At 41.7% G+C, this 23,303-nt stretch overlaps 1 protein-coding gene across 2 annotated transcripts in view; it reads right to left on the bottom strand.

The window, feature by feature from the left end:
* LOC111978806 (mannosyl-oligosaccharide 1,2-alpha-mannosidase IB) overlaps positions 1-23,303 on the bottom strand; it is a 133,107-nt gene that overhangs the window by 21,300 nt on the left and 88,504 nt on the right. For both annotated transcript variants that reach the window (XM_024009060.2, XM_024009069.3), the window contains exons 8-10: positions 16,060-16,154; positions 15,822-15,945; positions 12,530-12,623 (exon numbers count right to left, since the gene is read on the bottom strand). In XM_024009060.2, coding sequence (XP_023864828.1) covers positions 12,530-12,623; positions 15,822-15,945; positions 16,060-16,154 — 313 coding nt within the window. The remainder of the gene's footprint in view (positions 1-12,529; positions 12,624-15,821; positions 15,946-16,059; positions 16,155-23,303) is intronic.

Consider the following 23,303-nt stretch of genomic DNA (forward strand, 5'->3'; position numbering starts at 1 on the left):
CAGTGTGTGGTGTGTGTGGTGTGTGTGTGTGTGTGTGTGTGTGTGTGTGTGTGTGTGTGTGTGTGTGTGTGTGTGTGTGTGTGTGTGTGTGTGTGTGTGTGTGTGTGTGTGTGTGTGTGTGTGTGCCTACCCATCTGTGTCCTCTTGCTGAGTGAGATTTGGCACATTCTCCTGCTCACTGTAATGTGTCCCTTTTTATGGCCAGCTAGAAAGCCTGAATCAATTTTTACTACGACACTTTGGGTCTTTAAGTGCGTACACACACTCTCAATCTGTCACAGACTACCCCGAGCCATGATTCTGCAGTATTAGGGACTTAAAATAAAATTCAACCCAAAAATTATCTATTTGTTTCATTAGTCCATTGTTGACATAAGCAAAACATTTTGGGACTGTCAGCATTCAAGACATGTAACTTTCAAAACAAATAAAAATCCTCCCCGTATGATGTAAAATTCAGCATTACATCATACAGAGACGATCTCTGTATTTTKAAAGTTACATAACTTGAAAACTTGAAAGCTGACAAGCGAAACATTTGGGACTATGTCAACAATGGACTAATAAAGGAAAATTCCAACAAAAAGTATATTTTGGTATTTGTTTCAAGTCCCTCCCTGCTGGCTAACAACTGAAGTTAACTTCTTCGGGGTAGGGGGCAGCATTTTCACTTTTGGATAAATAGCATGCCAAAATTCAACTGCCTGCTACTCCTCCCMAGAATATAAGATATGCATACTATTAGTAGATTTGGATAGAAAACACTATGAAGTTTCTAAAACTGTTTGAATGATGTCTGTGATTATTACAGAACTTATGTAGCAGGCAAAACCCTGAGGACAAACCATTCAGAATTTTTATTTCTTTGAGGTCACTGTCTTTTCAATGAGGTTTCATTGGGACACCAGATTTCTAAAGGACTTGTTTGCAGTTCCTACCGCTTCCACTGGATGTCACCAGTCTTTGGAAATTGGTTGAGGTTATTCCTTTGTGTAATGAAGAAGTACGGCCATCTTAAATGAGGGTCACATGAAGTAAATTGTTTGAGAGAGGCACATTACCAGAAAAGTTGCGTCAGTTTGTTTTCTTTTTGTATTGAACACAGATCATCCCGTCAAGTAGTTTGAAATGTTTTGGTAAAGTTTACATGTAACTTTCGATATATTTTGTAGGTGACGTTGCGCAAGTTGGAAGCTGTGTTTTTCTGGATGAAACGCGCCAAATAAATTGACATTTTGGATATATAGACGGAATTAATCGAACAAAAGGACCATTTGTGATGTTTATGGGACATATTGGAGTGCCAACAAAAGAATTTCGTCAAAGGTAAGGCATGAATTATATTTTTATTTCTGCGTTTTGTGTCGTGCCTGCAGTGTYGAAATATGCTACTCTCTTTGTTTACTGTTGTGCTATCATCAGATAATAGCATCTTATGCTTTCACCAAAAAGCCTTTTTGAAATCTGACATGTTGTCTGGATTCACAACGAGTGTAGCTTTAATTATTCCGTAGGCAAATGTCCCACGTACAACAGAGAGGTTAAACAGAGTCAGGCATCATGGGGAGAACACAGTACTCTTTCTGAGTGTCATGGCTCTGATACTGGCACCTGCTACCATACCCCATTCAAAGGCACTTCAATCTTTTGTCTTGCCCATTTACCCTCTGAACGGCACAATCCAATTAATACATATTAATTGTCCCGAGGCACAAAAATGCTTCTTTAACCTGTCTCCTCCTAGTCATCTACACTGATTGAAGTGGATTTAACAAGTGGCATCAATAAGGGAGCATAGCGTTCACCTGATCAGTCTGTCATGGAAAGATTCCTAATATTTTGTATACGCAGTACATATATCTATATACAGTTGAAGTCGGAAGTTTACATAAACGAGTTTTCATGACTCCAACCTAAGTGTTTCAACCACTCCACAAATTTCTTGTTAACAAACTATAGGTTTGGCAAGTCGGTTAGGACATCTACTTTGTGCATGACACAAGTAATTTTTCCAACAATTGTTTACAGACAGATTATTTCACTTATAATTCATTGTATCAGAAGTTTACATACACTAAGTTGACTGTGCCTTTAAACAGCTTGGAAAATTCCATAAAATTATGTCATGGCTTTAGAAGCTTCTGATAGGCTAATTTACTTTATTTGAGTCAATTGGAGGTGTACCTGTGGATGTATTTTAAGGCCTACCTCCAAACTCAGTGCCTATTTGCTTGACATCATGGGAAAATCAAAAGAAATCAGCCAAGACCTTTCCAAACGCCTGAAGGTACCATGTTCATCTGTACAAACAATAGTACACAAGTATAAACACCATGGGACCACTCAGCCGTCATACCGCTCAGGAAGGAGACGCTTTCTGTCTCCTAGAGATGAACGGACTTGGTGCGAAAAGTGCAAATCAATCCCAGAACAACAGCAAAGGACCTTGTGAAGATGCTGGAGGAAACAGGTACAAAAGTATCTATATCCACAGTAAAACGAGTCCTATATCGACATAACCTGAAAGGCCAATCAGCAAGGAAGAAGCCACTGCTCCAAAACTGCCATAAAAAAGCCAGACTACGGTTTGCAACTGCACATGGGGACAAAGACTGTACTTTTTGGAGAAATGTCCTCTGGTCTGAACAATAGAACTGTTTGGCCATAATGACATCGTTTATGTTTGGGAGGAAAAAGGGGAGGCTTTGCAAGCCGAAGAACACTATCCCGACCGTGAAGCACAGGGTGGCAGCCATCATGTTGTGGGGTGCTCTGCTGCAGGAGGGATTGGTGCACTTCACAAAAGAATCATGAGGAAATAGAATTATGTGGATATATTGAAGCAACATCTCAAGACATCAGTCAGGAAGTTAAAGCTTGGTCGCAAATGGGTCTTCCAAATGAATAATGACCCCAAGCATACTTCCAAAGTTGTAGCAAAATGGCTTAAGGACAACAAAGTCAAGGTATTGGAGTGACCATCACAAAGCCCTGACCTCAATCCTATAGAAAATTTGTGGGCAGAACTGAAAAACAATGTGCGAGCAAGGAGGCCTACAAACCTGATTCCGTTACACCAGCTCTGTCAGGAGGAATGGGCCAAAATTCACCCAACTTATTGTGGGAAGCTTGCGGTAGCCTACGCAAAACGTTTGACCCAAGTTAAACAATTTAAAGGCAATGCTACCAAATACTAACTGAGTGTATGTAAACTTCTGACCCTCTGAAGAGCTGAAGAGACTCACAGACACAAAGTAAAATATGTTTTTTATGCAAATGGCTGTGGGGGATTGGTGTGCCCCTGGCAGAGAACAGGGAATTTGCAATGAATAATTCTTTCTCGTACAGAGATCGAGAGAAAAAGAGAGAAATTCCAAATGCAAACAACCTTGGAAAGAGGTATACACTGTAGAGGGCACAGTGTGTTTGTGTGTGTGCAAGTGCATACGTGTAACCCAGGGTTTCCCCAAACTAGAACATTTGCTCTTGGTTCAAAAGAACCGGGATTACGTCAGTAACCTCCGGTAGCCGCTAGAGGAGGTTGTAATAAACAGAGCGGTTTCTGTTTTCTTCCTACAAATGTGTCTCTCTCTCTTAAATGGTATAAGCTCCAAATAATTAGGACCCCATCACTGAAAGATAAGACTCAGGAACACGTATGTTTCTCTACTATGCACATAAACCATTAGAACTGAGTGGACAAGACCATCAATTATGTTCTTTTCTACACAGAAGATCATTCAACATTATTGCCTGATGATTTCCCCAATACCTTTCTGATGCATTTCAGTCACATCAAATCAGATGGAAACCGTCAAACTCAAATTTAAAAGTAAACATCGGCCGTTGACCACATGGGTGGTGTCATACATTTGTGGGTGCTTGAACAAGTATATTTGTGAGGGAGATTAGCGGGTTGCGTACGCTAGCACAGGGGTTTTCAAACTGGGGTCAACAGAAGTATTGCAGGGGATCCAAGTGTTGGAATGTTTTATATATATATATATATATATATATATATATATATATGGGGATTTGTGTGAAATAATTATTTTATGAATATTGCTAGATGCACCCTTTAAAATGGAGGAAATTAATAATTGGAGCTAATTACAGGGTTTTTTCTGCATAGAAAAGTCTTAGGTGGGCCATCTAAGTGGTAATGTTTTGGGGTGGGAAAACCGTTTCAGTGTCAACTTAAATGACCAAAACCAGATAGAAATAATGCAAAAAAAATATTTTACCATATTTTTTAGAAACACTTTGGGGGGGGACGACTCATATACACATACACACACACACACACACATTAAAGCTGATCCACCCCCTGGGGAAAAACATTAAAGCTGATCCACCCCCTGGTGAAAAAACATTAAAGCTGATCCACCCCCTGGTGAAAAACATTAAAGCTGATCCACCCCCTGGTGAAAAACATATTAAAGCTGATCCACCCCCCTGGGGAAAAAACATTAAAGCTGATCCACCCCCTGGGTGAAAAACATTAAAGCTGATCCACCCCCTGGTGAAAAACATTAAAGCTGATCCACCCCCCTGGTGAAAAAACATTAAGCTGATCCACCCCCTGGTGAAAAAACATTAAAGCTGATCCACCCCCTGGTGAAAAAACATTAAAGCTGATCCACCCGCCTGGTGAAAAAAACATTAAAGCTGATCACCCCCTGTGAAAACCAACTATTAAAGCTTGAATCCACCCCCTGTGTGAAAAAACATTAAAGCTGATCCACCCCTGGTGAAAAAAACTTAAAGCTGATCCACCCCTGGTGAAAAACATTAAGCTGAATCCACCCCCGTGGTGAAAAAACATTAAGCTGATCCACCCCCTGGTGAAAAAACATTAAAGCTGATCCACCCCCTGGTTGAAAAAACATTAAAGCTGATCCACCCCCTGGTGAAAAAACATTAAAGCTATCCACCCCCTGGTTGAAAAACAATTAAAAGCTGATCCCACCCCCTGGTGAAAAAACATTAAAGCTTGGATCCCACCCCGTGGTGAAAAAGAAAAAAACATTAAAGCTGATCCACCCCTGCGTGAAAAAAAACATTAAAGCTGATCCACCCCTGGTGGAAAAAACATTAAAGCTGATCCACCCCCTGGTGAAAAAACATTAAAGCTGATCCACCCCCTGGTGAAAAAACATTAAAGCTGATCCACCCCCTGGGGAAAAAACATCAAAATAAAAGCTAGACAAGGAGACAAGAAAACAGGCCTTCAAGGCACATTGATTCTGTAATGTTTGAGCAGAGGAACAGTGTTAGTCATGGCAAAATGCCTACAATTGCTGGAAATATGCGTCACATTTGCAACATTTTCTCTCAGCTCAATGGAAACGGTTGTACAATTGCAGACAATTAGCTGTAAAACAGCAACAGTTTCTTCACACCGCCAAGATACCTTTCTAGCTAATAAACTGTTAGAGTATACACTTCCTCTTCCAATGAACTGTGGGGGAGGTCAAGATAATGAAAACAGTCTCTGGGGTTCGAGTTAACGCAAAATTCAATTTTTCACACCATTTGTAAACAGAAATCTAAAATGCTTCTTATTGTAATTTCTGCTCGGCATCAGACTCATTTTGTGCTTCAGTTGCACTTCACTCTGATGCGAATTCACTGATGAGCATTCTTTCAGCAGACAGCGCTCCGACTGATGTGCAGCTACTTTCTTTTAACATCAAGCAAAACAATAGGAAATGTAGCTGGTTACATTATTTCTATGATAACATTAGAAATATGATGGCCATGCATCATTTTTGCAAGAAAGACTTTGCTTTTTCATTTTAAGTAAATTGTGTGGCTGCTAGCCAAATAGCGTTGGACTTTGTTGTCATCTGATGAAAATTAAACTATTTTCTGCCGAATGCGTTTCACAAATGTTTTTTCTGTTAAGGAAAACTATAGTTCCACGTCCCTGATAACTGTACTGAAGCAAAAATACTTGACTTTCAATAAAAAATGCAGGTGAAATGGTTTAAAAACACAGATTCTTTTGATGGTCTGAGTTTTGAAAAGACATTTCTGAACTCTAACGAAACCCCTGCGGTCTACCAAATCTATTTATTTTAAAATGTTGCCATTATCATTCACCTGGTAAGACGTAACTTTTTTTTGCTAACATATAATGGGTTGCCAGTTTGCCTGGGCAGGGGTCCTTGGGCAAGAAGTCTAGCGTACCTGTAGTCTTCCAGTCATTTGGCTAACGCTAGTCGGCATTGGCTTGTGAAAATACTTCTAACTTCCTTCGTACTGCACGCAGATACAAATGGTATCCACGAGTTCATCAGACTCTGGACAAGAAGAATCTCGTAGTATCCCTTTAAAAYGTCACTGCATTAGATGTTGGATCTATAGTATAGTAAGAACAGCAGTCTCCTCTTTCATCATGTTCTCTATTTCGCAACTGGTAATTGAAGCGCGCCTCCCATTCACCATGAAGTGCAGGCAACAGGCTATCAGCTCGTCACCCACCGCTTTACAATGTGAGCTGGAGGCAGTATGCATTTTGAAAACGTACTTAGTTTGAAACCGGAATGTTTAACTTCATATTTTGAGGCATGTCTTACCTTGCTTCAAATTAGCCTAATTAGGATTAGAGGAATCTAAATTGTTTGCCTTCATTAGACAACGTTGTTCCAATATTTCTGTAAATCAGTGATATTTATTCCCATAGTAATTCGTTATGGATCCATAACTAAATCAACATCTGCATTTTAAGAGTATTTTCATCATTATTTATTAATGAAAGCATAAAGTTGCTGACGAAGAAATACAGTACTGTACAGTATATGCTTTTACATTTGGATGATAAAGCATTTAAAGCATTTTGAAGAGAGAAGCCACCTGCATTTGTTGATTAGGCTACTGTGCAGTCTGACAAGTAAACATAGCCTACAATACATACTGTCGTAAACATGGGAAAGTGCCTAATTTCTTACATAAGGGAGAGCAGGCCATGTCTGTACTACAGAATGCGGGCACGCGGGAGACCGGGGTTCAATTCCCCAAYGGGGAGGAAGGAGTAGGCTGCCCTTGTAAATAAGAAATTGTTCTTAACTGATTTCATATGTGTTATTTCATAGTTGTGATGTCTTCACTATCATTCTACAATGTAGAAAATAGTAAAAATAAAGAAATTCTGGAATGAGTAGATGTCCAAACTTTTGACTGGTACTTACATTTACATTTAAGTCATTTAGCAGACTCATTAATTAATTTGATTAATATTATGGTGTTTCTATTCCAAGAAAAACCCTCTGGGTTTCCATTAGGATGGAACGGAAAATATGGCGCTGTACAACGTGACGGTCGGCCGTACAGTACTGGGCTATTTAGCTAAAGAATCACGTGTCATGCGGGCAGGGCACGTGGGCGACCGGGGTTCAATTCCCCGACGGGGAGGAAGGAGTAGGCTGTCCTAGTAAATAAGAATTTGTTCTTAACTGACTTGCCTAGTTAAATAAAGGTTACACTAAGAGCATAACATTTCTGCACCTAATTTTCTAATTCTAGTCTAACCAAAACCCAAAAGGAGATTAAGTGAAAATAAAAATCTCATTGATTTGTCAAGACTAGTCCCCATGCTCGTCTCAGAGCAGTGCGAAACGGTGCTAAAATAGTTGTAGTCTTTTGCTTCTAACTTCAATATGCTCTTTAAATAAATAAGACCTAGAGCACATTACTCAACACTAGTGCCACCTGACTCTCCACAACTCGAAAGCCCAGGAAAATGAACAGGTACAGTAGGCGACAATGCTGTAAAGTAGGCCTAATAATGCTAAAAATAATGTTAAATAAATCGACTGCTAGTCTCTACTGTATGCTGCACATTTTTACATTGTATTTCATTTCCAGCACGACTATTCAAGCCATCGACTCACTGATGAATGATGAGCGATCGGCAAAGGCTATCTGGAATCTGCTGGCATCACCGCACAACATCAACATCGCTCTAATCACAGAAGACAGTTGAAGAAACTTGCGTGGACTTATGGAAACGCTCGGTAAGAAATGTTTTTTTGTATTTTTTTATTTTATAAAAAAAAAAAAAATGAAATATATATAAATAAATATATATTCTTTTTTTGATTCTCAGAACATTAACCATGTGTGTTCGCTTGTTTTGAACTGTTCTGTAGTTTCGACCCAACGATTCGTCTGACAAACAAAGAACTTTGTGTCCTGCAGGCCCAGGCATGGATCAAAGCTGGYGAGACCTTCAATAACATCATCTTCASAGACAAATCAACCGTGGCACTTGAGCAAAAAAAGATAGAAGATCAAGCAAGCCGAGTCCCAAGCATCCGCTCAAACTCCATGTGTGGGGCGCAATTTCTTGCCAGGGACCAGGCCCATATTTGATTTTTGATGGTAAGCTTGGCTATTTACAAAGCAAAAGGTACATAAAATATTGTAGCCTACACCTCACGGACTGTTATGTATTCCACAATATTTCACTCTTGCCTCCTTTTTCAGGTATCATGGCTCAATATTTCTTTAAGGAAGAAATCATCAAGAGATATGCTGGACCTATGTCAGAGAGGTGTTTCTGGGACCACATTGTTTCTTTCAAGGCAGGATTATAGCAATATTTTGTTACGTTTTGCATGATGTCAAGCAAAGAGCCACTGAGTTTGAAGGTAGGCCTTGAAATACATCCACAGGTACACCTCCAAAACTAGTTTTTCAGAACATTAACCGTGTGTAGGTAGATAGAAATGATTTGTAAGTTGGGGGGGTTCACAACTAGCTCGGCTATTAGACAATTCTTTAGTAAAGGTTGAATAGTCTATTGTTCAGCTAATAGCCCATCCTGCTACGCTTGTGAAAAACTAATAATAATACTTCTCCCCATTTCCACGTTAAAGATTCCAATTGATAAAGTGTTTTTAGCCACAATCGGCCACAACTCCAATTAATATATTTGGGCACAGTCGATAGCGTGCTGGACTTCGGGCTAGAATGTTGAGGGTTAGAAACCTGCTCCCTGCTTGTTTCATTACATTACTATGCCGGTCTCAGAGCAAATAGCCTGGATTGTTACTCCCATCTCGTTCTTCACCCTCTTCCACACGTCATTCTCCGCCGGAGTGGCTCACTTGTGGCCGTGCTGGCAGGATATGGCAGAATCTGTGGTTGTGTGTCAATAATTCAGCATAGCAAGTAGTGTATGAAGGTCTGGTTATTCACAGGCAAATAGTAATATGCTCTAAACCGCTCTGGTGACAAACAAACTTTGCTGCCCTGTTTTCAATCATCCACATGGCTGGGAGAACCTTTTCAGATTAATGCAGATGAAGGGAGTTAGATATGCATAAGAAGTGTAGTGTAATGTTTTTTTCCCCTGTTATATATGAATTACAAATCAGCCTTTACTTAAATCGTGTTTCTAGTATATTGCATAGTTACAATGTGGAATCATTGATGTCCCAGGAGCAGGAGTGGTACACACTGTTGAAGTGTATAATTGTAATACATACATGCAGACACAGCATCATTCAAAAAATGGAGTTTGATACACCTGGTATTGGAAATGACTGAAAAAAACTTGCTAGATAGTGATTTTCGTAAATTAACTTTATGACAAAAAAATAGTTTCTCTACATTTCCTAACACATTCCTCTCAATTGTAATTTTTTTGCTTGACTCGTTAAGATGTTATAATTACTTACATTTGCTTCCACCGTAATGTTTTGTCAGCCATCTTTGCTAAAGAAAGTCACCAGGGTCTGGTGGCTCGCGTCAAAGGTCATATAAAAACCCGGGGCACTACCACACATGCGGTCTAATGAGTGCTCTAACTCCCCTTGTGGTGATCTGGAGCCGTGGCGCTGGGTACCTCTATATCCCGCAGCTCGCAACTTTTAAAGGAGGAAACCACTGTACAGGCAAAATGTGACCATGGAATGTTTAGGCAATTCTTTTATAAAGATTTCATAGGTCTTCAAGAGTTCTAAGTTCGGGAAGATTACAAATTGATTTTCACATGCCACTTTTCGTGGAACAGTTTCATTTCAATAATAAAAATGTGTCATTTCTCAAAATCATTGTCATTTGTTAATCATAAAAATATGAATTTAAATGTAAAAAAATACTGTTAAAAGCAACTAATGCAAGATCACCAGCCACTGCCATTGGACACATACTCAAGACACATGATCTTGACTACGAGCTTGTGATTTGAAACAATCCACAGCTATTTTATTTTTTAGTTAATGATCCTTGTTTCCTCTGTGGCTAAGTCATGCTTTCTGTAGTATTTTATTTATTTCTGTATAGACAGGAGTAATTATATAATCTTCGCAACTTTATTTCCATTTACTTCCCTATTGGACCCACCGCTACGCCATTTCTCTCTCTGTTCTATTGGTTTTCATATCAACCTTCTTTCGTTGTCCAGAAGCCAAAGGCACATGCCTAGTCATACAGTGCATTCGGAAAGTATTCAGACCCCTTCGTTACGTTACAGCCTTATTCTAAAATGGATTCATATATTTTTCCCCTCGTCAATCTACACACAATACCCCATAATGACAAAGCGAAAACAGGTTTTTAGAAAACCTTATTTACTAAGTACTTCGACCTTTGCTATGAGACTCGAAATTGAGCTCAGGTGCATCTTGTTTCCATTGATCATCATTGAGTTGTTTCTATATAAGGCCACACAGTTGACAGTGCATGTCAGAGCAAAAACCAAGCCATGAGGTCGAAGGAATTGTCAGTAGAGCTCCGAGACAGGATCGTGTCGAGGCACAGATGTGGGGAAGGGTTTGAAAACATTTCCCCAGCATTTAAGGTCCCCAACACAGTGGCCTCCATCATTCTTAAATGGAACCATTTAAGTTTGTAACCACCAAGACTCTTCCTAGAGCTGGACGCCAGGCCAAACTGAGCAATCGGGGGAGAAGGAAAAGTGACCAAGAAGTCAGGGTCAGGGAAGTGACCAAGAACCCGATGGTCACTCTGACAGAGCTCCTCTGCGGAGATAGGAGAACCTTCCAGAAAAACAACCATCTCTGTAGCACTTCCCCAATCAGGCCCTTATGTGGCCAGACGGAACCGGCGACTCATTAAAAAGGCACATGACAGCCTGCTTGGTGTTTGCCAACAGGCACCTAAAGGACTCTCAGACCATGAGAAACAAGATTCTCTGCTCTGATGAAACCAAGATTGAACTCTTTGGCCTGAACGCAAAGCGTCACGTATGAACGAAACCTGGAACCATCCCTACGGTGAAGCGTGGTGGTGGCAGCATCATGGAGTGGGGATGTTTTTCAGTGGCAGGGACAGGGAGACTAGTCAGGATCGAGGGAAAGATGAACGGAGAAAAGTACAGAAAGATCCTTGATGAAAATCTGCTCCAGAGCGCTCAGGACCTGGGGCAGAGGTTCACCTTCCAACAGGACAACGCCCTAAGCACACAGCCAAGACAACATAGGAGTGGCTTCGGGACAAGTCTCTGAATGTACTTGAGTGGCCCAGCCAGAGCCCGGACTTGAACCCGAACAAACATCTCTGGAGAGACCTGAAAATAGCTATGCAGCGACGCTCCCCATCCAACCTGACAGAGCTTGAGAGGATCTGCAGAGAAGAATGGGAGAAACTCCGCAAATACATGTGTGCCAAGCTTGTAGCGTCATACCCAAGAAGACTCGAGGCTGTAATCGCTGCCAAAAGGTGCTTTAACAAAGAACTGAGTAAAAAGGTATAAATACTTATGTAAATTTCAAATTTGTTATTAAAAAATTGTTTTTGCTTTATTATTATGGGTTATTGTGTGTAGATTGATGAGGGAGAATTAAAAAATATATATTTTAGAATAATGCTGTAAAGTAACAAAACGTGGAAAAAGTCAAAGGGTCGCAATACTTTCCGAATGCACTGTATTAGCAACCCATCCGAGTTGTTTTATCTGTAGAATCTCACTAAGTTTCTAAAATAGATTTTAATCTCGGTGACATATGGAACCGCTATCAGGTGCGCTGTTTAGAATGGTGTTTTCTGGAGAATTGCATTTTGGCAAATGTTTGAAAATGATGTTTTATTGGCTGCTTCATTACATGAGTTGCATGTTGTGTTAAGATGAATTACCATATTCTAAATGTGATTTCTGTCATTCTGAGCACCWTGAGAGGACGCCCTAATGGGTTATACATCCAATGMTTATGGGTCCGGTMCATTTCTCAAATRGCCGGTAAATTATAATCTTCCCGGTCACGTTTTCTGGTGCCACAATGGAAACCCTGGCGTGTGAGTGTGTGTGGGTGCGTGGTCAGGTTGAGCAGTGAGAGGTAGAAACAGTAATTAAACTGCTCTGTCTAAGTCAGGGTAATTAACATTTAGTTAAGATGCCTCCCGCCAACAGCTTCTAATTATACATATTTATTAACGCTCCAAAAACACCCAGTACTCACACCCAGTCATTTGCACAGTCTAGCGGCCCACAGTGGTGAGCACAGGCACACACACCTGTCAGTATTATTCTCTGATGAAGTGAGAGACAACAGGTACTTACGTTGGCCCCAGCGGCCGGTACGAGGGTTCAGATAGTTTGGGTAGAGCCCGTTGGGTCGGTCCATTTTGGCAAGCAGCTTCCGTATGTGCATCACCTGACAGGGTTAGAGGAGACATGAATCTCTCTTACCCAGGAGAACACATAGACACTTAGCCTGGGAAGCCACTAGTGGGCTTTATAGATCTCCACCATCATCTGGGCTTGATGTGTACAGGCGTGGCCAAAAGTTTTGAGAATGACACAAACATTAATTTTCAAAGTCTGCTGCCTCAGTTTGTATGATGGTAATTTGCATATACTCCAGAATGTTATGAAGAGTGATCAGATGAATTGCAATTAATTGCAAAGTCCCTCTTTGCCATGCAAATGAACTGAATCCCCCAAAAACATTTCCACTGCATTTCTGCCCTGCCACAAAAGGACCAGCTGACATCATGTCAGTGATTCTCTCGTTAACACAGGTGTGTGTTGACGAGGACAAGGCTGGAGATCACTCTGTTCATGCGATTGAGTTCGAATAACAGACTGGAAGCTTCAAAAGGAGGGTGATGCTTGGAATCATTGTTCTTCCTCTGTCAACCATGGTTACCTGCAAGGAAACACGTTCCATCATCATTGCTTTCCACAAAAAGGGCTTCACAGGCAAGGATATTGCTGCCAGTGAGATTGCACCTAAATCAACCATTTATCAGATAATCAAGAACTTCAAGGAGAGCGGTTCAATTGTGGTGAAGGCGGCTTCAGGGCGCCCAAGAAAGTCCAGAAAGCGCCAGGACCGTCTCCTAAAGTTGATTCAGCTGCGGGATCGGGGCACCATCAGTACAGAGCTTGCTCAGGAATGGCAGCAGGCAGGTGTGAGTGCATCTGCACGCACAAGTGAGGCGAAGACTTTTGAGGGATGGCCTGGTGTCAAGAAGGGCAGCAAAGAAGCCACTTCTCTCCAGGAAAAACATCAGGGACAGACTGATATTCTGCAAAAGGTACAGGGATTGGACTGCTGAGGACTGGGGTAAAGTTATTTTCTCGATGAATCCCCTTTCCGATTGTTTGGGGCATCCAGAAAAAAGCTTGTACGGAGAAGACAAGGTGAGCGCTACCATAAGTCCTGTGTCATGCCAATAGTAAAGCATCCTGAGACCATTCATGTGTGGGATTGCTTCTCAGCCAAGGGAGTGGGCTCACTCCCAATTTTGCCTAAGAACACAGCCATGAATAAAGAATGGTACCACACATCCTCCGAGAGCAACTTCTCCCAACCATCCAGGGACAGTTTGGTGATGAACAATGCCTTTTCCAGCATGATGGGGCACCTTGCCATAAGGCAAAAGTGATAACTAAGTGGCTCGGGGAACAAAACATAGATATTTTGGGTCCATGGCCAGGAAACTCCCCAGACCTTAATCCCATTGAGAACTTGTGGTCAATCCTCAAGAGGCGGGTGGACAAAACCCCCCCCACAAATTCTGACAAACTCCAAGCATTGATTATGCAAGAATGGGCTGCCATCAGTCAGGATGTGGTCCAGAAGTTAATTGACAGCATGCCAGGGCGGTTTGCGGAGGTCTTGAAAAAGAAGGGTCAACACTGCAAATATGACTATTTGCATCAACTTCATGTAATTGTCAATAAAAGCCTTTGACACTTATGAAATGCTTGTAATTACACTTACATTTAATAGCGAGAACGGGGTAGCAACATCCGGGACTAGCATTCCTAGGCATTAGCCACTCTAGCATGGTGGTGGAAAGTGGTGTCTTCACTGACATTTTCAACCTCTCCCTGACAGAGTCTGTAATACCTACATGTTTCAAACAGACCACCATAGTCCCTGTGGCCAAGAAAGCGAATGTAACCTGTCTAAATGACTACCGCCCGTAGCACTCACATCTGTAGCCATGAAGTGCTTTGAAAGGCTGGTCATGGCTCACATCAACACCATCATCCTGGATACCCTAAACCCACTCCAATTTGCATACCGATCCAACAGATCACAGATGACATAATCTCAATTGCACTCCACACTGCCCTTTCCCACCTGCACAAAAGAACATCTATGTGAGTATGCTAGTCATTGACTACAGCTCAGCGTTCAACACCATAGTGCCCACAAAGCTCCTCACTAAGCTAAGGACCCTGGGACTAAACACCTCCCTCTGCAACTGGATCATGGACTTCCTGACGGGCCGCCCGTCAGCAAGACAAAGGAGATGATCGTGGACTATTGGAAGAGGGCCAAACACGCCCCCATTCACATCGACGAATGTGAATGTAGTGGAGCAGGTCGAGAGTTTCAAGTTCCTTGGTGTCCACATCACCAACAAACTATCATTGTCCAAACACACTAAGACAGTCACGAAGAGGGCACGACAAAACCTTTCCCCCCTCAGGAGACTGAAAAGATTTGGCCTGGTTCCCCAGATCCTCAAAGTTCTACAGCTGCACCATTGAGAGCATCCTGACAGGTTGCATCACCGCCTGGTATGGCAACAGCTCGGCATCCGACCGTTAGGCGCTAGAGGGTAGAGCGTACAGCCCAGTACATCACTGGGGCCAAGCTTCCTACCATCCAGGACCTATATACCAAGGAAAGCCCAAAAAATGGTCAAAGGCTCCAGTCACCCAAGTCATAGACTGTTCTCTTTGCTACTGCACGGCAAGCGGTACCGGAGCACCAAGTCTAGATCCAAAAGGCTCCTTAACAGCTTCTACCCCCAAGCCATAAGACTGCTGAACAATTAATAAAATGGCCACCTGGACTATTTGAATTGACCGCCCCCCCTTTGTTTTTACACTGCTGCTACTCGCTATTTATTATCTATGCATAGTCCCTTTACCCCTACCTACATGTACAAATTAACTCGACTAACCGGTACCCCCTGTATATAACCTCATTATTGTTATTTTATTGTGTTACTAAATAAAGTAAAAAATAAAAGTAAGTAAATATTTTATTTACTCTATTTTCTTAAAACTGCATTGTTGGTTAAGGGCTTGTAAGAAAGCATTTCACGCTAAGGTCTACACCTATTTTATTCGGTGCATATGACAAATAAAATTAGATTTCTCCCGTTTTTTCCACCTTCTCGCCATTAAATCTAGTTGAGGAAATCGAAGCCTTGCAGCCTGAATGGAGAATGTTTAATGTACAAACCGTTCACATGGGGAAACGAGCGCATTACCTTCTGTACACATCAAGCCCAGATGATAGTGGAGATCTATAAAGCCCACTAGCGGCTGCTCAGGCTACCAGACACCCACTCTGACACACACCAGTACTAAGGAGGTGTCTCACCTTCTGATAGTATGCAGGGTTCCCGGTGAGGTAAGTGAGGTGGACAAACTCCATGTGGAGGGTTCCAAACTCTGCTAGGATACTACTGCCTGCTGACGCCCAGCCCCAGTTACGACCCACACCACTGGACACAGGGAAAACAGACTCACTTTGAATCATTAAATACAGAATCATGCTGAAATGAAATTGTTGCAGTTGCGGAAGTAGATCTAGGGTTGCGTTGTGATCTGAGACTGACCTCTTGAGGTTGACCATGGCCCAGGGGATGCCTGTGGGAGTGTTGAAGGCTGGGAGCAGCTTCTCAGCCAACTGAACCGCCTTCACCTTAAACACCTAGAGACAGAGAGGGCGAATGAAAGTTGAGAAAAAGCTTCAGAAAGAGAGRAAACATACTTACATGAGACGTAACAATACATGACACGTAACAATACTCCAGAGTCCAATGACAGCGAGCTTTACACCACTCCAGCTGACGCTTGGCATTGCGCATGGTGATCTTAGGGTTAAGTGCGGCTGCCTGGCCATGGAAACCCATTTCATGATGCCTGCGATGAACAGTTCTTGTGCTGACGTTGCTTCCAGAGGCAGTTTGGAACTCAGTAGTGAGTGTTGCAACCAAGGACAGACAATTTTTACGCGCTTCAGCACTCGGCGGTCCTGTTCAGTGAGTTGTGTGGCCTACCATGTCGCGGCTGAGTTGTTGTTGCTCCTAGACGTTTCCACTTCACAATAACAGCACTTACAGTTGACCGGGGCAGCTCTAGCAGTGCAGAAATTGTATAAACTGACTTGTTGTAAAGGTTGCATCCTATGATGATGCTACATTGAAAGTCACTGAGCTCTTCAGTAAGGACATTCTACTGCGAATGTTTGTCTATGGAGATTGCATGGCTGTGTGCTCGATTGTATACCTGTCAGAAACAGGTGTGGCTCAAATAGCCGAATCCACTYATTTGAAGGGGTGTCCACATACTTGGGTACATATAGTGTACTTCAGGGGTCAAATAGCTACATGAAATCAAATAGCTTAATTATCCTTACTATGAATTTCTTATAACAATTCCATACAGCTTAGAAGAACCGCCCCCCGGCTTCGACTCTCATTGGTTAACAAGCTCTCCCTCTCTCATGATTAGCTGTGAGGCCAGGTTGGCAGGCCGGGTCGGTCGGCAGTATTCCCAGATTGCAGATTTGGAACTCTGGCTCTGGCTCTGGCTGGCTGGTCGTAGTGCTGACTCTAATCTGCTGCTCCCACCTATCCTCTAATTTAGGAGCTGATCCTGTTATTACACATATGAGTATATGAGCCCTGGTCTCACTGGGATAGACCCGCAGGACCACTCAGCCTGCCAGGGAGCACACACACACACATACAGAGGCACGTACGTACACACTATAAAAAATAAAAACACTATATAACAAACACATAACGATATAGGCCAAAAAATGAAATGCGATTTCACGTGCAATACAGATCAAAACACTTGGGTAAATTGTTAGAATCATAGAAAAATAATTATTTATAATAAGAAGCAAAAAGTGGAAAGTAGCATTGTTCGTGTTTGCATTTCACCTAACAGAACAGCACGCAAACATAGTAGAGGTCGACCGATTAATCGGAATGGCTGATTAATCGGGGCCGATTTCAAGTTTTCATAACAATCGGAAATCGGTATTTTGGGGCGCCGATTTGCCAAAGTATTTTTTTTTTTATACCTTTATTTAATCTTTATTTAACTAGGCAAGTCAGTTAAGAACACATTCTTATTTTCAATGACTGCCTAGCGAGGCAGAGCGACAGATTTTTAACCTTGTCAGCTCGGGAGATTCAATCTTGCAACCTTACAGTTAGTCCAATGCTCTAACACCTGATTACATTGCACTCTACGAGGAGCCTGCCTGTTACGCGAATGCAGTAAGCTAAGGTAAATTTCTAGCTAGCATTAAACTTATCTTATAAAAAACAATCAATCAATGACTGTCATTGCTCCAATGTGTACTTAACCATAAACATCAATGCCTTTCTTAAAATCAATACACAAGTAAATATTTTTAAACCTGCATATTTAGCTAAAAGAAATCCAGGTTAGCAGGCAATATTAACCAGGTAAATGTTCAGCTCTTCTTCAATTGCACGCAGAGTCAGGTATTTGCAACAGTTTGGGCCGCCTGGCTCTTTGCGAACTAATTTGCCAGAATTTTACTAATTATGACATTAACATTGAAGGTTGTGCAATGTAACAGGAATATTTAGACTCATGGATGCCACCCGTTAGATAAAATACGGAACGGAATAATACGTTTTGTTTGAGGTGATAGTTTCCGGATTAGTCAAAGGTATATTGTTTAGAGAAAATAGTCAGCGCGTTAAATTCCTGTAACTTGCGGCTGAACTTGAAAGGTTCCTTCGTTATTTTACCGTTTCATGTCTTCCATAGAGAATGTCTTGATCTACTTTCAAATAAGTCTGTGTTTCGTGCAGCTTAAACCGCCTCGACGTTTTGATACCCGTGTTAAATCTCACTAGGATAAAAGTAACGTTTGTCAACATATTTTCATAAATCCACTCTACAAAAATATCTTTCGCTTATATTTAGCCAATATTGATCAAGTTACCTTGTCCTATGGATATCTACACAGTTATAAAATTGGCAAAGTGCGTAAGCCTAACACGAAACACAGACCTTATTTAAATGAATCTAAAAATTATCCTATGGAATAAATGAAGGAACCGCTTTCAGGTTTGCTAGAAGTCATGGGAATTATGACTCGCACTTTGGTCGTCAATTCTTTACCATGCCCATTATTAAAATAGGATTTCCTGCATATAGAAATTAGTTTTTGTTTTCAACATTCATCCCAGTAACACTTTAAAATAAGGTTTTCATTGTTCATTCAGTAGATGTTGCAATTGTCATTATTACAAAAATGTGTGTGTGTGTATGATATATAATATACAGTATATCACAAAAGTGAGTACACCCCTCACATTTTTTGTAAATATTTGAGTATACTTTTCATGTGACAACACTGAAGAAATGACACTTTGCTACAATGTAAAGTAGTGATTGTACAGCTTTTATAACAGTGTACATTTGCTGTCCCCTCAAAATAACTCAACACACAGCATTAATGTCTAAACCGCTGGCAACAAAATGAGTACACCCCTAAGTGAAAATGTCCACAATTGGGCCCAATTACCATTTTCCCTCCCCGGTGTCATGTGACTGGTTATGTTACAAGGTCTCAGGTGTGAATGGGAGCAGGGTGTTTAAATTTTGTGTCATCGTCCACACTCCCTCATACTGATGGTCATGGAAGTTCAACATGCACCCTCATGGCAAAGAACTCTCTGAGGATCTGAAAAAAATAATTGTTGCTCTACATAAAGATGGCCTGGGCTATAAAAAGATTGCCAAGACCCTGAAACTGAGCTGCAGCACGGTGGCCAAGACCATACAGCGGTTTAACTGGACAGGTTCCACTCAGAACAGGCCTCGCCATGGTCGACCAAAGAAGTTGAGTGCACGTGCTCAGCRTCATATCCAGAGGTTGTCTTTGGGAAATAGACGTATGAGTGCTGCCARCATTGCTGCAGAGGTTGAAGGGGTGGGGGGTCAGCCTGTCAGTGCTCAGACCATACGCCGTACACTGCATCAAATTGGTCTGCATGGCTATCGTCCCAGAAGGAAGCCTCTTCTAAAGATGATGCACAAGAAAGCCCGCAAACAGTTTGCTGAAGACAAGTAGACTAAGGACATGGATTACTGGAACCATGTCCTGTCGTCTGATGAGACCAAGATAAACTTATTTGGTTCAGATGGTGTCAAGCGTGTGTGGCGGCAACCAGGTGAGGAGTACAAAGACAAGTGTGTCTTGCCTACAGTCAAGCATGGTGGTGGGAGTGTCATGGTCTGGGGCTGCATGAGTACTGCCGGCACTGGGGAGCTACAGTTCATTGAGGGAACCATGAATGCCAACATGTACTGTGACATACTGAAGCAGAGCATGATCCCCTCCCTTCGGAGACTGGGCCGCAGGGCAGTATTCCAACATGATAACAACCCCAAACACACCTCCAAGACGACCACTGCCTTGCTAAAGAAGCTGAGGGTAAAGGTGRTGGACTGGSCAAGCATGTCTCCAGACCTAAACCCTATTGAGCATCTGTGGGGCATCCTCAAACGGAAGGTGGAGGAGTGCAAGGTCTCTAACATCCACCAGCTCCGTGATGTCGTCATGGAGGAGTGGAAGAGGACTCCAGTGGCAACCTGTGAAGCTCTGGTGAACTCCATGCCCAAGAGGGTTAAGGCAGYGCTGGAAAATGATGGTGGCCACACAAAATATTGACAATTTGGACATTTTCACCTAGGGGTGTACTCACTTTTGTTGCCAGCGGTTTATACCTTAATGGCTGTGTGTTGAGTTATTTTGAGGGGACAGCAAATTTACACTGTTATACAAGCTGTACACTCACTACTTTACATTGTAGCAAAGTGTAATTTCTTCAGTGTTGTCACATGAAAAGATATACTCAAATATTTACAAAAATGTGAGGAGTGTACTCACTTTTGTGATATACTGTATATATATATATATATATATATATAAAAAAAAATATTTATATTTTTTATAAATCGGCCGATTAATCGGTATCGGCTTTTTTTTGTCCTCCAATAATCGGTATCGGCGTTGAAAAATCATAATCGGTCGACCTCTAAAACATAGTGAATCTAACAGCGAGGAGGAGGAACTGCAGTACTTGAGTGGCATGGCGTTGGTGTGTGGGAAGCAGCCGCAAAAGGAGAAAACGGAATTAACTATAAAAACGAACATTACACCCGGCTAAAATGCGTTTCATAATACTGCATGCGATTTGGATCTCTGCACATGTCAATATTTTGATTTCGATGTGAATTAGATTAATTGTGCAGCCCTAACACACATAGAGGCACACAAACACACACACTCTCTGTCATCTCTCTCTCTGGGGGAGTATGCCACTGTGTATATGTAATAGAGTCCCATAAAATGATCAGAAGGTATACTGTGAAATCTGGTGAATGAGCCTGTTTAGTAAGAAGGCCCTCAAAGGCTCCAGGGAGAGACAGGATTAGGTCAACTCACGATTCTACGTCGATGGGGTTTACACCGTTTATTACTTCGCTAGTTATTGTTTAACTTAATCTTTTGTCATTCCTTTATTATTTGTCATATACTTTATTCTATGGTATCAGGCCTCAGAAACAAGCTTGGAAAACCATGGGAGTGTGTTCTTGGGAATTTATCCACAACTGCGTGACTGAATTTACTAATCAAGCAATTGAGCTGCGGTTTTACCTGGGCTCAGGCCATTCTAGCCAATCAAGATTGTAGGCCCTCGAACTTAACCAATTAAATTGCATGATTATCTTCTATATGGCCTGTAAGACCTAGCTGATTCTCTCACATCCATACTATTCATATGCAGTCCCTCCCTCCCTCGGTGCAATGGCAGCCGGCCAGTGTGACAGAGGGAGCGGTGTTCTGTATTTGATGGGCTCCATGTTTGACAATATGAAAGTGAGTCAAGCGCTCCCCAGCGAGACAGCCTCGGCTCACAGCACSAAACTGAAAGACATAGCAAAGTAGAGCACAGCATACATGATAAACCAGGGAGAGCGAGCGAGATGGAGGGAGGGAGAAAGGAAGGACAAATATGTATTGTAGAGACAGCTGTCTAGCTGCAGTGTGTCAGTGTCCCAGTTCATTATCTTACATTACAAGACCTGCTCCCTTCTCCTGTTTTCTCTCTGCAATCAGCTTGCTCTCTGTGTTTCCCGCCCTAGTCTCTCGCTCTCTCCCCATCACTCCCCCCCCATTGTTTCTCTCTCTGCGGAGAGGTTATTACTCTGTACAGGCTGTTGTCCTCCTGGTCTCAACAGTAGAGCGCCAGCAGCTTTCACCGAAACTACATATCCCAGAGGCAATAGCACCTTTCACCTAATCTACAAATCCCAGACCCTAGGATATTTTTATTTATTTTATTATAATTTCTTATTCTTATCGTCGATTCACAATATATACATTGATCTTTTAAAATGTTTCTTTAAATAAGCTTTGTTATACAATTAAAATATAAAATTCACTCCATTTCAAAGTCAGCCATAATCAAATGAATTCAGGGCTTGTGAAATTATACCTTGGTTAAATATAAGCCTCCCATAACCATAAAACCCACTGATAACGTAATTATTTTATCCAAATAGTTGAATCTGCTTTTTTGCAATCACTGATATGGCTTTCAAGTCGGTCTATGAAAATGCCCTTTGTTACAAATTGAACCTGAACCATGCATGTTTCGGTCTCCATATGACCCATTCTGTTGGACCAAAAACTCAAATACAAATAGTGAGTTGAAACCACTTGTCAGAGAGGAAGAAGTGATCTCTCGTCTCGGGGGAGGGGCTTGGTGCGTGTATAAATGGGAAGGTGCACACAGCGAAGAAAGGAGCGAAAGGGGATGAGACCAAAAAGACATGAACAAGCGGACATACAGTGGTTCTTCCTTTAAAAGTTTCAAGCTTGCCCCGACCGTTAGTGGTAGATGGTGGCATTCTGTCGGCATTCTGTCATTGCACCACAATACCACAAGGGGGAGTTAGAACGCTGATCTATCAGTAGTCTAAATTGTGGCACAAATCGACTATCTTCTCTGGCACTAGAGTTGTGCATCAGGCAACAACGACAAACTGTCGGTGGTCCTGGAGTTAAGAGAGAACTTGGGTAAATACAATGGGGGAATTACACTTGACATGTGGAATGATGATTTTTGAAAAATAGGCATGGTGGGCTTTTGGCTTCTCTCCCTCTAAAAACAGAAATAAATCATTCTAATTAACAAACTGTTTTCATTTACCACAGTGTGAAAGACTGATAGCCCCTCTATAGAAAGTCCTTCTTTGCTGATGAAGATATCATTATTTTTTAAACAAGCCATAGAAAGTTGGTTGCAATTTCAGTTTAATCCACCAGAAAAGACAAAACAAATAATACAACAAATAGTGTGGTTAAATTCAAATATACTAATTGATWAAAAAAAACACGTTATTAATTGGAACCTTTATCAAGTGGAAGGGGGGAAAAGTAAGGAACTTGTCTGTCGGCCCTGCATTAAAGACCAAAATTGGTTAAAGAAGATTGTGATAAATAWAAATATACCAGTTTCATTTAAGGACCAAAAAAATGACAGCTGTGCCATATAGATTGCAAAGTAGTTGGGAAGAGATTTGAGATGTACCGATTCTATGGCACATGGTTTATGAACTGACAGATACTTTCCCGTTCCTCCTGAAAGCCTTAATCTGCTCACTTAAATGAACAGAGATCCTGGTCATGGTGCTACAGTATGTTGTTATAGCATCAAAGTGAGGACAATCGGCAATCTGCTGTATACATATGGCTTATTGTAAGCTGAAAGTCACACCTTTCAAGTACTCCTCA

Source organism: Salvelinus sp. IW2-2015, linkage group LG2 (assembly GCF_002910315.2).
Source record: "Salvelinus sp. IW2-2015 linkage group LG2, ASM291031v2, whole genome shotgun sequence".
NCBI classification, from domain to species: domain Eukaryota; kingdom Metazoa; phylum Chordata; class Actinopteri; order Salmoniformes; family Salmonidae; genus Salvelinus; species Salvelinus sp. IW2-2015.